The sequence below is a fragment of the Megascapheus bottae genome, chromosome 14 (assembly GCF_031878675.1).
Source record: "Megascapheus bottae isolate mThoBot1 chromosome 14, mThoBot2.hap1, whole genome shotgun sequence".
Classification (NCBI taxonomy): domain Eukaryota; kingdom Metazoa; phylum Chordata; class Mammalia; order Rodentia; family Geomyidae; genus Megascapheus; species Megascapheus bottae.
In genome coordinates, this window is record NC_143522.1 from 7,618,535 (window position 1) to 7,632,942 (window position 14,408).

The following is a 14,408-nucleotide window of genomic DNA, read 5'->3' on the forward strand; positions in this document are numbered from 1 at the left end:
TAGTGCTCTATTACTTGAGCCACAGCACCAGCTCTGGCTTTCCTGTATGTGTGGTTCTGAGAAATCGAACCCGGGTCTTTGTGCTAGGCAAGTACTGTACCACTAGTCCAAATTCCTTGCCCCTAAAACTCTTTATCATCTGGCACTGGGGTTTGTGCCTCAAGTGAGATGTAGCTTTAGCCAGGATACCCGTCTTAAGGTACTTGTAGCATGTGATTAGGAGTTGGCTGGATAATCTCCATTCTGAGGACTTCACTGTGGAAGGAAGCCTGATTCTATTCAATGGGGGTAAATATTTGGCTATTTAATGTATTTGCTCTGGTTCTATTCTTCTTGTCTCTCCTATGTTGACTCTGTTTAATTGTAGGTTATTATTGATTCTTTATTCTGATGTCATTTATTTAAATATGGACACTGAAGCATTATTTCATCCCCCTCCCTTTAAAAAATAACACCATATCCAATTCCCCTTTCTGGAAGGCATAAAATAAATAATGTTTGTCTAAGCATATCTGATGATATGGGAACTTGTTGCCAGGTAGGACTTTAACCCTCTTCTAAGCAGATAGTAAATGACTTTGCCATTTTATGCCACAGATTCACTGGAGATAGAATGGTTTATACCTGGGAAGTTTGGAGAGGCCTTGGTGCTCAGGCTGCCATTTGTGCTGGTGGCATAGAAATATAAGACTTATTAGGACTTTCCTGAGCCACTGATCCTTTTTGCTGAAGGCACTACAAGTGTAGCTGGGGCCAATGGGGATAAAAGTTGGTACTTTATCAGAACAGACATCCCCAAGAATGGATCTTCAGGGGAACAAATGACTCACTAGAGCTGTTTTCTTGGTCTTAGAAGAGTTTAAGGAGGGGAAATAGTTAATATCAGTTGAATATGATGGTCTGATCACAAAGCTGTGCCTTTCTAATCCTCCTTGCAAATCAAAGGATGGGGAATCCCCAACAACTAAGCACACACGTGAATAGAAAGCACCACCAAGTAACAAAAACACCTGAAAAAGGTCAGCAGAAACTCAGGGGGCTGCTAGAAAGTTGCCACCCCTTTCCTTTCTGTAGGGCTCAGTGGGCAGACAAGAGAGTGGGCGAAAACAACCAAATTTCACACAAAGGGGATTCAGCACAGAAAATTCACAGCACAGCTGGTAGGAAAGTTTCCTCCATGTCTGGGTGAACCCCAGAGACTTCTGACAAATGGCCTTGTTCTTTTCCATGCCTTAGCTGGCCAGACAGTCTTGGCCTGGTGCTAACTACAAAGTAGCACACAGTTGGCAGAGGCACCATTGGAAGCCATTGTGGTGGCCCTATCACAGTTCACCACTGGTGCTTGTCACTTCCTGTCGTGGGCCCAAGATCACTGATATGATGCTGCTTCACAGGGCTGAACAGCATACCAACTTGCTGCTTGTGGCTTCCTCACTACTGTCAGACTGTGCAAGATGCAGAGCCAACAGGTGCTCACCTCAGCCGATGGGAACTAGACAAACAGCACTCCTGACTGACTGGAGACACAGGCAACAGCACCACAGCTGTTTGGCCAGTGTGCATTCCAGGAGAAGTGAGTTGAAGGGAAAACCTCACTACTGTACACACAGTTACCCCAAATGACAGACACAAGATGTCTTATCTTAGTACATTTCCTCTGAATTCAGTGGTAGAGGCAGTGACTGCAGTGGAATGGAAGTGGTATTCTTACCTGACACCTTTGTGACTAGATGGGTGGGCAAATCTGGGGAGATTTCATCTCTCCCTCAACCTGCATGGCTCAAGTGAAGCCCCACTCCTCTCCAGGGACTCTTTTGTCAGGCAGAATATTTCTCTAGCTTTGTGACAAGTTTCACATGCAGTCTATAGGAGAGATGCTCCCTCAGGGTCAATCATAAGAGCCTTGAATTTTCTTTATTTCTTTTCTTCTGGTCCTCTGCTTCAAGTCTGGGCCTGTATGCTGTCCCTAAGCTTTTGTGCTCAAGGTTAGTGCTTTACCACTTGAGCCACAGCTCCACTTCCTGCTTTTTGTGGTTAATTGGATATAAAAGTCTCATGGACCTTCCTGCGTGGGTTGCCTTCAAACCATGATTCTTAGATCTCAGCCTCCTGAGTAGCTAGGGTTCCAGGAGTGAGTCACGGGCTCTGGCATGTATTTTTTTTCATAGTGAAGGTATTCTCACCAAAAATACAAATTGAATCATCTCTCTACTCTTTCTTCTCCTCTCTCTGTTTTGGCCATTGCCACATGGCTCTGCAGAGGATAGCATTTTTGAGGACAACTCTAGTACTGAGAGGAGAAATATGTGTAACAGCTTTTTTTTTTTTTTTTAGCAGCTTGCTATAATACCTATTCTCTTTTTAGTTCCTTTAGTCACAACATAAAGGTGCAGAGGGATTACTGCAAGCAGGTTAGTGACAGAGCCAGAGATAAGAGTTGGCCAGTCAGGATTCCACACCACTGTTGTCTTCGGGCCAAGTTGAAATTTGGTCTTTTCATTACAAAAATTTCAAAAGAAAAATCCCCCCCAGCCTTTTAGATTTTCCCAGAAAATAATTGTCATGCAGTCCTTTAAGATGAAAATAACAGGATAAAACACTAAAACTTTATCAGTTCTTCGTTCTGTAACTGACAGTTGATATTCTCTACACTGAAGCAAAAAGAAAAGGAGGAAAAAAGAGGATTTGGGGTTTTTTTTGGTATCATGGAATGATTTATAATTTTCCAGAACTTTGGTGAAACTAAGCCAGTGAATAGTAAAACCAGATTTGTTTTTGTGATGCTCAAATTCCAGAATAATTGGTCTAATATTTTTCCTTGCAACGGTACTGTAGATCTTTTTCCAAAGCTAGAAGTCAGTGATAAGGAATTAGGGAGTCTGGGAGCATGGCCCTTCAGACCTGCTTGGTGGGGAGGGCTTCAATATCATTCTCATACTTTCCTCAGCCTCTTGTCTTCCCAGCTTGCTTTTTCATGCACTCTCTTGTCTAGCTCTCATCACAGCTCTGTGGCAGGAGAAGGGTTGGTATGTTATGGTTGGGAATCACGAGGAGAGTATGGCGAAAACCACTCCAGGGGCTTTGTCTCAAGCCTGGGTAGTTCTGCCCTCTATCTCCTTAAAAGCAAGACATTCTGCAACCCTTAAGAGAATCAGAATTAAGACTCAGAATTTCTGATTTATCTAAGGCTTCTGAGTAGAAAGCTAGGTCTCTAGCATATCTGGAAATTATCATTATGGTTACCAAAGCAACATTTAAAAGTGGTGCCTGAAGCAGATAGATCATTTTCAGCACAAAAAGAAAGATTATACCTTTAGAACTGATAAGAGGCAGTGCCTCCTCATTTTGAAAGTTGTAGATGTGATTCCAGTCTGAATACAGTCAACACCCACACACTCTTCTTGCTCTAACTTACACTGGGCCTGGTGTCCAGTGGGTTGCCAGTTTGCCTAGGAACCAAAGGTCGCAGGACAATCACTGCACACCTAGCCTTGTGTGTCCAGTTACAGTGAAACGTATCTGGCTCTTTGTGTGAGATTGTGGCTAGTTTCTACCAGGGAGTGGGTGTAGAAAAGGAAGCTATATTCTTTATGGGAGTAGCAAGGCCAAGATGCCTGAATTGGCCTCATGGTTTCTCTAGACAATCTACCTCTTGAATTCTGTTGCAGATAGATATCGGTTTTATGAAGAGCTTAAGTTTCCAAGCTTACAAATGATAATCCATTCCTATTAGGCAGCCACTGAAAATCACCAGAAAAACTGACATCATTTACGTAGGCTTCCTTACTTTTGTAGACACTGAAACTGTATATCTACTTGGCTTATGGTTATTAGAGTCACAAGATTAGACTTGGCACAACTTAACCATTTTGCCAATCTTTTAGTGTACATCTAGGCATTATATCCCTTTGTTTCTTGAGTTTGGTAGATTAATTTCTTTAGGGCAGCACATCAGGACATGGGCAAGTTGCCTGTTATTGGGCCTGGGCTGATAATCTCTTTTTTCTCCTCTATCTGGGAGGCACTCAGGACTCTCTTCCTACCTGTGCAATTGATCTGAGGTCTGTGACTTTGGTTCATGCTGTGTAAAGTGGAGATTACAAAATTTGCCTCAACAAGCTAAGTTACTGACATTTGTTGTATCCATGGATCCCTTAAAAATCTGAATCATAAATATTGAGTTGTTACTTTGCTGTCCTTTGATATTTCTTCTGCTAACTAAATAGGACCAGCTATCATATGCTACCCTGTTCTATCTCTGCCCAGCCATGAACTTCCTCTTCTCCATTCCCTTCTAGAAATCAAGTAAAAGAAGCTTCTTCCATCAAGGGCTATTCCCCACTCCCATTTTCTTCAAGACTCTTGTTTTTTTCATCCAACTGGTTCATGCTAGTACTCATGATGGATCCCAATATACTACAGGGCAATTGATGAAGTCTCCCAAAGATATTTCCAGCCCTTCAATGTAGGGTAGACCAAACTAGACACATTAAGAGAGAATATATTCTGAATCAGAAGCAATAAACTTAGGGGTACTAGTAGTGTAGCCTAACTGTAGTCTTTTCATAGCATAGCCCAGGAAAGATGCATCAACTGAAGGCAGATGGTCTTCATGGACACATAAACTAGAAGAGAATCAGGCTCTCTTGGTCTAGTCCTCTGACCTTTAGGACTGATGGACCAGATTATTCTGTACCCACCCTCTGGTCTTTTTTTTTTTTTTTTTTTTGCCAGTCCTGGGCCTTAAACTCAGGGCCTGGGTACTGTCCTTGGACTTTCTCAAGGCTAGAGCTCTACCACTTGAGCCACAGCACCATTTCTGGCTTTTTGCTATATAAGTGGTACCAAGGAATCAAACCTGGGTCTTCATGTATGCTGGGCAAGCACTCTTACCACTAGGCTAAACTCCCAGCACAAGGTCTCAAAGTTTTTGAAAGTTTTAGTGGAATGATTCATATGTTTTATTTGTTTACATGTTGGTTAGATTTTCATGCCTACAACCTTTTGCCTTCAGACCAAATCCACATTGATTTCCAAGCCATCTGCCTTGCAAGTTCACCTCAGCTGTCTTGATTGTCTTTTAATCTCTTTTCTCTAGCTTAGGTTCTTTTCATAAGTTCTTTTCTTGGTAATAATAGCAGAACTTGTCGGGTTGTTTATGAATCTTATGAATCTCTGACTTCCCTACTTTTATAGAGATCTTCATTGTAGCTTTCAACTGAGCATAAGCGTTGGACCATAGTACACAGAAGGGTTAACTAGTATGCATTTACAGCAGCAAGAAAATGAAAGGGAGAAAAACATTATCCAGGGTCATGGTGTGTGTGTGTGTGTGTGTGTGTGTGTGTGTGTGTGTGTGTGTGTGTGTTGGTGCTGGGGCTTGAACTCAGGGCCTGGAAACTGAGTAAGGCTAGTACTTACTACTTAAGCCATAGCTCCGTTTCTGGCTGTATAGTAGTTAGTTTGAGATAAAACTCTCATAGTCTTTCCTACTCAGGTAGGCTTCAAATTGTGGTCCTTAAATTTCAGCCTCTTAAGTAGCTAGGATAACTGTTGTGAGCCATTGGCATCTGGCGAGGGACATAGATTTTGAAGAAAGAAAATCTTAACCCTATGTTGCTTTGGAAAGGCAATATCAACAATGGGATTCAAGGTCTATATGACATTGTGTGAGAGACCATTTTACTAATAACTGTAGTTCTACTTATCCTACTATTAAGAAGACATTTCAAAGGAATCTTGAGAGAAACTAGTCTCTCCATAAAACATCAAGACAGTGAACAATTTGTAAGATTTGTTATTCCCTTTCAACAATTCCCTCTACATTCTTATTCTCTCTAAACAATTCTTATTTTCTCTGACTGATTCTTATTCCCCCTAAATCATAAATTACAAATAGTTCTTATTCCCTCTAAACAATTTTTAAGATTTCTTATTCCCTCTACTAGGTTTTAAGCCAGGTTCTATCTCCCCCCAGCTTCACACAGAATCATGACCATTACAAACTATATCTTTCCCCTTGTCCAAGAGTCTCACTCTGGTATTTGGATTTGTGGTCAATAGTAGTGGGACTTGCTGTATGTTTCCAATTATCTATACTTTTAAGGAAATGGCAAAAATAGCACTTGTATTTTCCATTAAAATTTTATTGCTTTTAAAGATATAAACAGAAAATATTTGTGCTTTGTCTTTGAGCTCTATGCTGTATGAACGGGGATGAGACTTCTGTCTATAATCTTTTGAAGATGAGCAACTTTTATTTTTTAAATTTGTTCTTGATTGGGATGTAAAACTATGACTTTTGTACATATTAATGAGGTACGATATACAACAGGACACAAATGACACAAATCAGTAAAAAGGCTTTGGAGCAACAGGACACAAAGGAGTAAAGGATAACTTCTGATGAGGATATGGATCATATTTACAATAGGCTAAGTAGAGTGTTGAGGATTGTGATGATATCCAGATCCTCACATCCCTGTAAATTAAATGTTCCCACATAGTGAAGTTATGGTATTTTCTCCAAGATACACAATTTGGAAATGGTAGCACCTAGGATCTGAACTCAGAACTTTCTGATTCCAAAGTTCTTATCCAAACCACTGTACAAACTGCTCACACACAAATGGAGTCCTGGGCATCAGAAGCTCTGATCTTTCAGTGGAGCAAGGCCTAGGGGGCCCCCTCTGCGGTGTCTGTCAATCACAGCTCATTTTCAGAAACCAGATAGTGTTAAGATTCTGTTTGTAACTCATAATCATATTTTATGTTCTCTTAAGAACATAGTTTTCACATTTCCAGCTTGCCTCAGAGAAAAACACATCTGTAGGCCTCTACCCAGGTCATGATTGTTTGTAATCAACGCTCTTGGAAAAACGTTTCCATTCTATCATTTTTGTTGAACACAGATTTAGAAAACCACATAGTTCAGTAAAGATGATGTGATTGACAAACCCTTGAGTTGACCTATTCTGTCAGTGATTTGGCTTTGAGACTCATAACAGAAAGAAAGACATTATTAGCAAAAAACCATTTATGAGCTGCTTCTTTTTCCATTGGAGAGTGAAAATGCTTTCTTCTTCATCTGTTCTTCTAGTAGAAGTAGAAATGAGGGTGGGGCATACTCAAAGTTGCTTGAATCAAACCCAGGGTTTAGTACATACTAGACAAGCAGACTACCTCTGAGCTATACCCTCATCCCAGAACAGATATTTTTGGAGCCATCTGTAGTTTGTTTTAGGTTCTGAAGAGGATCATCTTATTAGTTCTGTTGTACACTAAACCATTATCTTAGTGCAAGTTTCCATTATGAGACAAAAATAGATCTGAGTAGTTTAGTCTGTATTTTTCTAGAAAAGTCATACAGTGCCTTTATGTCAATATCCTTCATGTACATGGTGGCATTCTTTGCTTTTCATATTAGTTAAGTTTCTCTCTCTCTCTCTCTCTCTCTCTCTCTCTCTCTCTCTCTCTCTCTCTCTCTCTCTCTCTCTCTCTCTCTCTCTTTTTTGCCAGTCCTGGGCTATGAATTCAGGGCCTGAGCACTGTCCTTGGAACTTTCTCAAAGCTAGAGCTCTACCACTTGAGCCGCAGCACTACTTCTGGCTTTTTTCTATGTATGTGGTACCAAGGAATCAAACCCAGATCTTTGTGAATGCTAGACAAGCACTCTACCACTAGGCCAAACTCCTGGCCTGTCTTTCTCTTTTTTTAATGTTAAAATATCACCAGAACTCATGGACATTCTCGCCAAGCCATCATAGAAGAATTTCATAAAAATTTATAGTTTACGTACTTAAACTTTCCAAAGTTTCACAATTTTTGAAACTGGAACAGACAAATATACTATTTTGGTTTTTGGTAGATAAGGCGTATAATATTTTCAGAGCAGTGTCCGTATCTTATTGACATTGTTTCCACTAATTACTAACTCTTTCTTACATAATTCCATACTAGTTAAAACTTTTCCAACTCCTTCTTTAGCTCTTCTAGGTTAAAATTGGTAAAAAAAAAAATGATCAGGCATCAAAATATTACCCAATGTAGAAATTGTGATTTAGTCTTCTATTCTTAGAACTAGTAATCTGGAGGAATTAGTTATTCTGAAGGAAATAATAACAATAATGGCTTTTAATTATTAAATATGTACCAAATGCCAGATACTTTATTAGTACCTTAACTTAGTTGTCTCACTTAATTATCATAATTCTATAAGACAGAGACTATCTTAACTGTGGACACATATAACTTAAAGATTTAGTAACTTTTAAGACACAGTATTTTAGTCAGAATTTGAACCCTTTTTCATTAAACTGCAAAACTCATGCCCTGTATTATTAAGAGAGAGTTGAATACACTCATACTCTTAAATACAAAGAATCATTTGGTCGGTCATGGGGCTTGAACTCAGGGACTGGGTGTTGTCCCTGAGCTCTTTCACTCAAAGATAGTGGTCTATCACTTTGAGCCACAGCTCCACTTCCAGTTTTTAAGTAGCTAATTGGAGATAAGAGGCCTGTGGACTTTCCTGCCCAGACTGGCTTCAAAGTGAGATCTCAATCTCCTGAGTAGCTAGGATTACAGGCGTGAGCCCCCAGGACTAGGCTGAAAAGGCATTTCTTTTGAAACAAAGCAGAATATTGGATCATTCAAAGTCATTTTAACTGAAGACATATCCTATGTGATTTTTGCCATTGCAAAGGAAAATGATAGCAATACAGAAGAACAGGAAGGATGAGATTAGCAAATACTGAATGGGATCCTGTAATATTTCATCAGCATTGAAGTGCAGCTAGAGACCCACAAATCTCCTTGACACATGAGGACTTAAAGAGGTTGTTTATACTTATAGAATACTTAGATTGTCATCCTTAAACCTGAACCTTGCTATCCTGTTCCTCTTTCTCTTCACCCTCAATTAAGCGGCCATTTTTACAGGATTTATTATGTATCACTGGTCCATTCAAGAGACAGTAACAAGTGTGGTAGAAATGTGAGATCATAAAAAATGGAGATTGCTTCCATTTTGGGCATGTCAAGAGGCTATGAAACCATAGCTGACCTTGAGGACAAACAGAGACAACCCATCTACAGCTACATTCCTGAATCTCCCACCAAAGGCTGAGAGCTTTGTCAGCAGTGGGTGTTTCTTCTGAGTGACTGAGATGTATAAACCATCCAAAACAAGCATGATGTGGATGGAACATGTTATGTTTTCCAGGGAAGAATCTACATTTTATTCTTCTCTTGGGCTGTTAAACAAGATGGCATAAACGGGGATTATTAAGGAAAATACTGTTTCTTGACTTACCAAAATGTGAAAATACTGTATGGCAGTGAACCACGTGAGTTAGTTTTAGAATCCTTTCCAGGAATTTTAAGTATTAGGAACTTTGCTCTGTGTAAGCAGGATTGTGTTAAATGATGTTTTAAATGCATATAGAAACTTAATACTCTTTTATTCATTGTTTTAAATCCAACTAATTTAAAAGAAGACTGTCATGTCTTTAGAGGCAAATCTTAACTTCTTTCAAAAACTTGGAACTAGAACTCTGACATTTGTGGTAACAGGCAAGGAAACCACAAACATCCAAACTTTAAATGATTCCTTTTCGTCAGCACTAGCAATATCCCAGGTGGTGGATATATAATTTTTGAAATTAACAGTTAATCAAGTATACACGTACATCTTAATTATAATTCACTTTCTGGGTTTGTAGCTAATGGGATAACACCTCCCAGTTCCAATTTTCTCTGCATTTAGGAAGAATTGATTAGCTGTTTGAGCTCTGAAGAAAAGCCTGTTTTCTGGTCTCTGGGTTTTGAATAACTGATAGGCCTTGCCTGAAGATAAGCTGGTGAAAGTTAGAGCTGGGGTTTCCCTACCTGAGTACTTATCAGTCTTCTCCTAAACCACAGTCTGCCTTTTGATAGCCCTAATAATTAATTTGGTCTTCTCTCTCTTTCTTCTCCCCTCTCCTTTCCTCCTCCCTGTCTGTTCACAGGTTATCTTGACGAATCAAATTACAACACATCTGAGTGGAGCCCTTGCTGCTCAGGCAGACCTGGTGTCTCCCGCTGATGATTTGTCCCTGACTGAAGGTAAGAGATCTGTCCTGAAAGTTGACACTGACATACAGCCCCCCCACTGCCTCCTTGCCTCCTGTTGAGAGCTGAGAAACATGGCTAATGGGTACTGGCCATTGAAACCCAGCTTGGGACTGGTGCTATGGGCTTGGTTGCCTTGGGAGGCACTTGGTTTCAGAGTCTCTGATCCTGTCTCTGTAAGTGAGCTCCCTTTTCACATGAGTGACTCATCTTTACAACATCCACTATTTCCATCTGGAGGGAAGCATGTCTGGCTTCTGTGGCTAGTCTCAGATCCTTAGTATGAACGCTGACAAACTGCAAAATGATTGTTTCTGAGACTTGCTACTCACAGGTTTTCTTTACTAGTAGTTTTATAGTAATCTAGCTGTTCATTTATACTGAATACCTTCAAACTGACGAATAATGTACAAGTGTGCTGGAAATGCAGTATTTCTGATCAGCTTGATAGAAATAGTAAGAAAAATCTCTTTTCACAATATTGAATCTGCAAATTGGGGTCTACCTTCTGCTAGTAAAATTAGACTAGCTGTATTTGTGGTAGCAATGAGCTTTGTGTAGGTAGCTAGCTGGGGAGATTACATTAGCAAGCCAGAGAGTGGTTTTACCTTTTATTGTAAGTTCTTTCTTGACATTTCTGAGTTCCCCTAGTTGTAGTTGAATTTCAGGCACAGTGCCACAAGCCTGTGTAGATGTCCATAGTTCTTGTATGCTCCCCTTTCCTTTGCACTTCCTAAGAATTGTTCAAAGTGGAACATAGGGGACTTTTAGATTTAGCAAGGCTTCTAAGTGACTGCCCAGGTGCTCTTCTGTGGATCAGCTTTGGAACATACCTTCAAAAGTTGCAAGAACCACACTCTACTACTTGATGGTGTCTCTCAGAATGAAAAGCATCGCCACATTTGTAAAAATTGTCAAATACTTTACACTCCCTCTTTCTAAATTCAGTTATAGATCATCTTCCTGCCACCTGGGCTAAAAATCTGGATCACACAGAAGGTATACTTCCTCAAAACATGCTTTCATTACCGTGTCTGCTTTCATTTTTCTTTCTAAATATATGTTTACTCTGCCCCATTTTATAATTTATATCATGATGAATTATTTATTAAACCCACAACTAGCTTAATTCAACAAAATCCAACTCAAATCTCTGCCACTTCTATTCTGCCCCTACTATATTCAGCTTTCCCCTTCCAGCTTCTTTCTTCTGTGTCTTACTCCTATTTAAACAACTTGGAATTGTCTTCTCTGAAAATGAGCTAAAATCATTCAGACAGTTGTTTTTTTAATAATAGATATTTAAGATTTGTCATAATCAGCCAGTGTAGAAAAATTTACAGCACGGTCTCAGCAAATGTAAAAACTCAAGGTTTTGCTTTTTGTTAGGGTGGACCAATTTCTAGAACACCACTAGATAAGATTTAGTGCTTCTTAACCCTTTATGTTTTTATTTGTATTACTCCTGCAAGTTGGTATACTCCCAAAGCCTGCTTCCTTCTTTTTTTTTAATTAAATTTTTTGTTTTATTTTCAGGGTGATGTAAAGAGGGGTTACAGTTACATTCTTCAGGTAGTAGTGGGTTCATTACTTCTTGAACATTGATATCCCTTCCCATGTTTTTCTTTCACTTGTCCTCCCCCAGCCCCCTTCCAATCATCTTGTTTACCCTTTAGAGGTAAACTGTTCCTCCCAGTTCATCCTGTTGATTCCTTAGGTGAAACTCTTATGCCAAGTGTGCAAGTCTTCTGCCTGCCCTCTTCACTCTTCTCCATGCATCTAGATACAGACTAGCATTTCCCATCGCCACTTCTGAGGCTTTTCTTTACCATGTAAGAGGCTTAAAGACTACCTTTTATATGAAACCTCTTTACCTGTACAATTGGCTTCTCTACTTTTTCAGTTATATAAAGAAAATATCTTGAAAAATTAACTTTTTATCATTTTGGACTAAGTTGATAGATTGTTTTTTTGCCAGTCCTGTGGCTTGAACTCAGGGCCTGAGCACTGTCCTTGGGCTTTCTCAAGTCTAGAGCTCTACCACTTGAGCCACAGCACCATTTCTGGCTTTTTCTATGTATGTAGTACTGAGGAATCGAACCTTCATGCATGCTAGGTGAGCACTCTACTACTAGACCAAACTCCTGGCCTCTAAGTTGAGTTTTAAAAACTTAATTTACAATGTGTGTGTGTGTGTGTGTGTGTGTGTGTGTGTGTGTGTGTGTGTGTGTGTGTGGTTTGCTCCTATGGTAGCAATGTTCTAGGCACATTGTAAGCAGTAAATTAATGATAGATTACTATCATAGTTGGAAGAACAGTAACTATATTAATTGTATAAAACAACTAGGAACATCATTAAAAATTGTTATAATAATTACACACACACACACACACACACACACACACACACACACATACCAGAGCTTAGAGGAGACCAGAAGAGAATATCTTAGTTTTTTATTTCAAAGCCAAAAAGTACTTTTATTTGTCTTGATTTCCTACTCTGTCTTAGGCAAAGATGATTTGCAAAAACACACAAAATAAATGGCTCTAAACTCTACTAATCACTTTGATTTACTAAAAACTCATTTTTAGCAAAGGGAGAGTTACCAGCTCGAAGCAACTTTTCCTAAGTATGACATCCAAAGAAGAATGCAATTGGTGTTTCTAAATCTCTTTCTTGTACAACTAAACATGTAAAGAACAGAAATAGTTTTCCTAAAAGTCTGTAATGAAGCTACTTATTAGTATAGTAAAAAGGACAAATTTAGGCTAGGGCTATATCCAGTGGTTAACCATTTGCCTTGCATGCATGAGGCCCTGGGTTCCATACCCAACACTGAAAAAGAAAAGGAGAAATGAACACATTTCTGAGAACATGTACTCCCATTCAAATTTATTACAGTGTCTGAATAAAGTACCTCTGTTACATACATGAAGTATTCAAAATATAAATTGCCTGTGTTAACAATGTTCTTGGGTTGGTCTTTTAAACATATTAGGTCTCTTCTATTCAATGTTAGGTTGGATAACTAAAAGATGGCTCAAGTCTTTTTCAGCTGACAGACTGAGATTGTGAGGTGGGTCTGCACCCCAGGAGCACCCACCCATACATGGGGTTTGTGTGCTGATTTACAGAGGCTTATAATCGATTTCAGCTGCAGAGTAGAGTACTTTGCTTCAAACTGTTGTAGGGTGAGAACAAATGGTCAAGAGCAGTCAGCAAGAAAATGATCTGAGGGACCCAGCAGGGGCCGATTCGGGAAAATGAAGGCTCTTGGGCTCTGAAGCAAGTGACCTGGCCCAACTGAGAGATCTCTTGTGCCCCAGCCAGTCCTGTGCTATTAATATCTGCCAGCTGCAAGCCCAGAGCATCCCCTGCTGAGATCAAAGGATCCCCTATCTGAGATAGAACAAGGTCATCTGCACGCAGCTATAAAAGTGAGCCTTGGCTAGCTGCAGGGACATTTATGGGGGAGGAGAAGTCAGGAGATGGGGAGGTGCTCTCTCACGCTCCTTTAATCTCAGCTGACCAGCTGTTGCCCTCTCCCGTGTTTGTAAGGTTGAGAGTTCTTTGTTTTTATGTAGCTCTCCCTTCCCTTCTTTTTTTATGGGGGGTTGTTGCTTGGATTAAGTAGACTCCATGCTCACTGCTTGAGTCCACTGTATGATTTCCTTCATTGGAATTTCATCCACTGGAGCTTTCCAGATCCTAAGTAGGAAAGCCACAGAAGTGAGATGTGGATTCAAGGCCAATGACTTGCTTGTGTCTTGAAAAAGAGATAAGATAGCAATTTTCCCTATTTCCTTAACTCCTTTTCTATAATGTTTGCTTGTCAGTTTGTACCCTGCCTTTTGCAAAATATCTCACTTATTTGACAGAATGTAACTTTTAGGATTTATGAAACTTGACACTCATCCTTGTGTTTCTTATGCTCATTGGCTGACACACATCTGATTGTCTGTATATTGGGAGAGAGAAGCAGAGAGAGCAAGAGTCAAGATCAGCAATGTATGCAGGCTGAAAGAGTACAATACACTAGGAAGGGGCAGGGGCTGTTACAGGTATATCCAAGTATCAAGCTTAAAATTTCTGATGATCCTTATAATTATGTTTAATTGAAAGTAGTATTAATCACTTTTTAAAAAATTACTAATTTTTTGGTTACATAGCACCAATGTATTGAACCCAGGGCCTCATGCATACTAGGCAAGCACTCTACCACTAAGCTGAATTCCTAGTCCTATTAGTCACTCTTTACAAGAGAATTAAATCTCCATACCCAAGTCATCATCTT

General features: G+C 39.7%; 1 protein-coding gene across 2 annotated transcripts in view; it reads left to right on the top strand.

The window, feature by feature from the left end:
- Rad51b (RAD51 paralog B) overlaps nucleotides 1-14,408 on the top strand; it is a 494,664-nt gene that overhangs the window by 325,959 nt on the left and 154,297 nt on the right. For both annotated transcript variants that reach the window (XM_090344342.1, XM_090344343.1), the window contains exon 8: nucleotides 10,008-10,104. In XM_090344342.1, coding sequence (XP_090200468.1) covers nucleotides 10,008-10,104 — 97 coding nt within the window. The remainder of the gene's footprint in view (nucleotides 1-10,007; nucleotides 10,105-14,408) is intronic.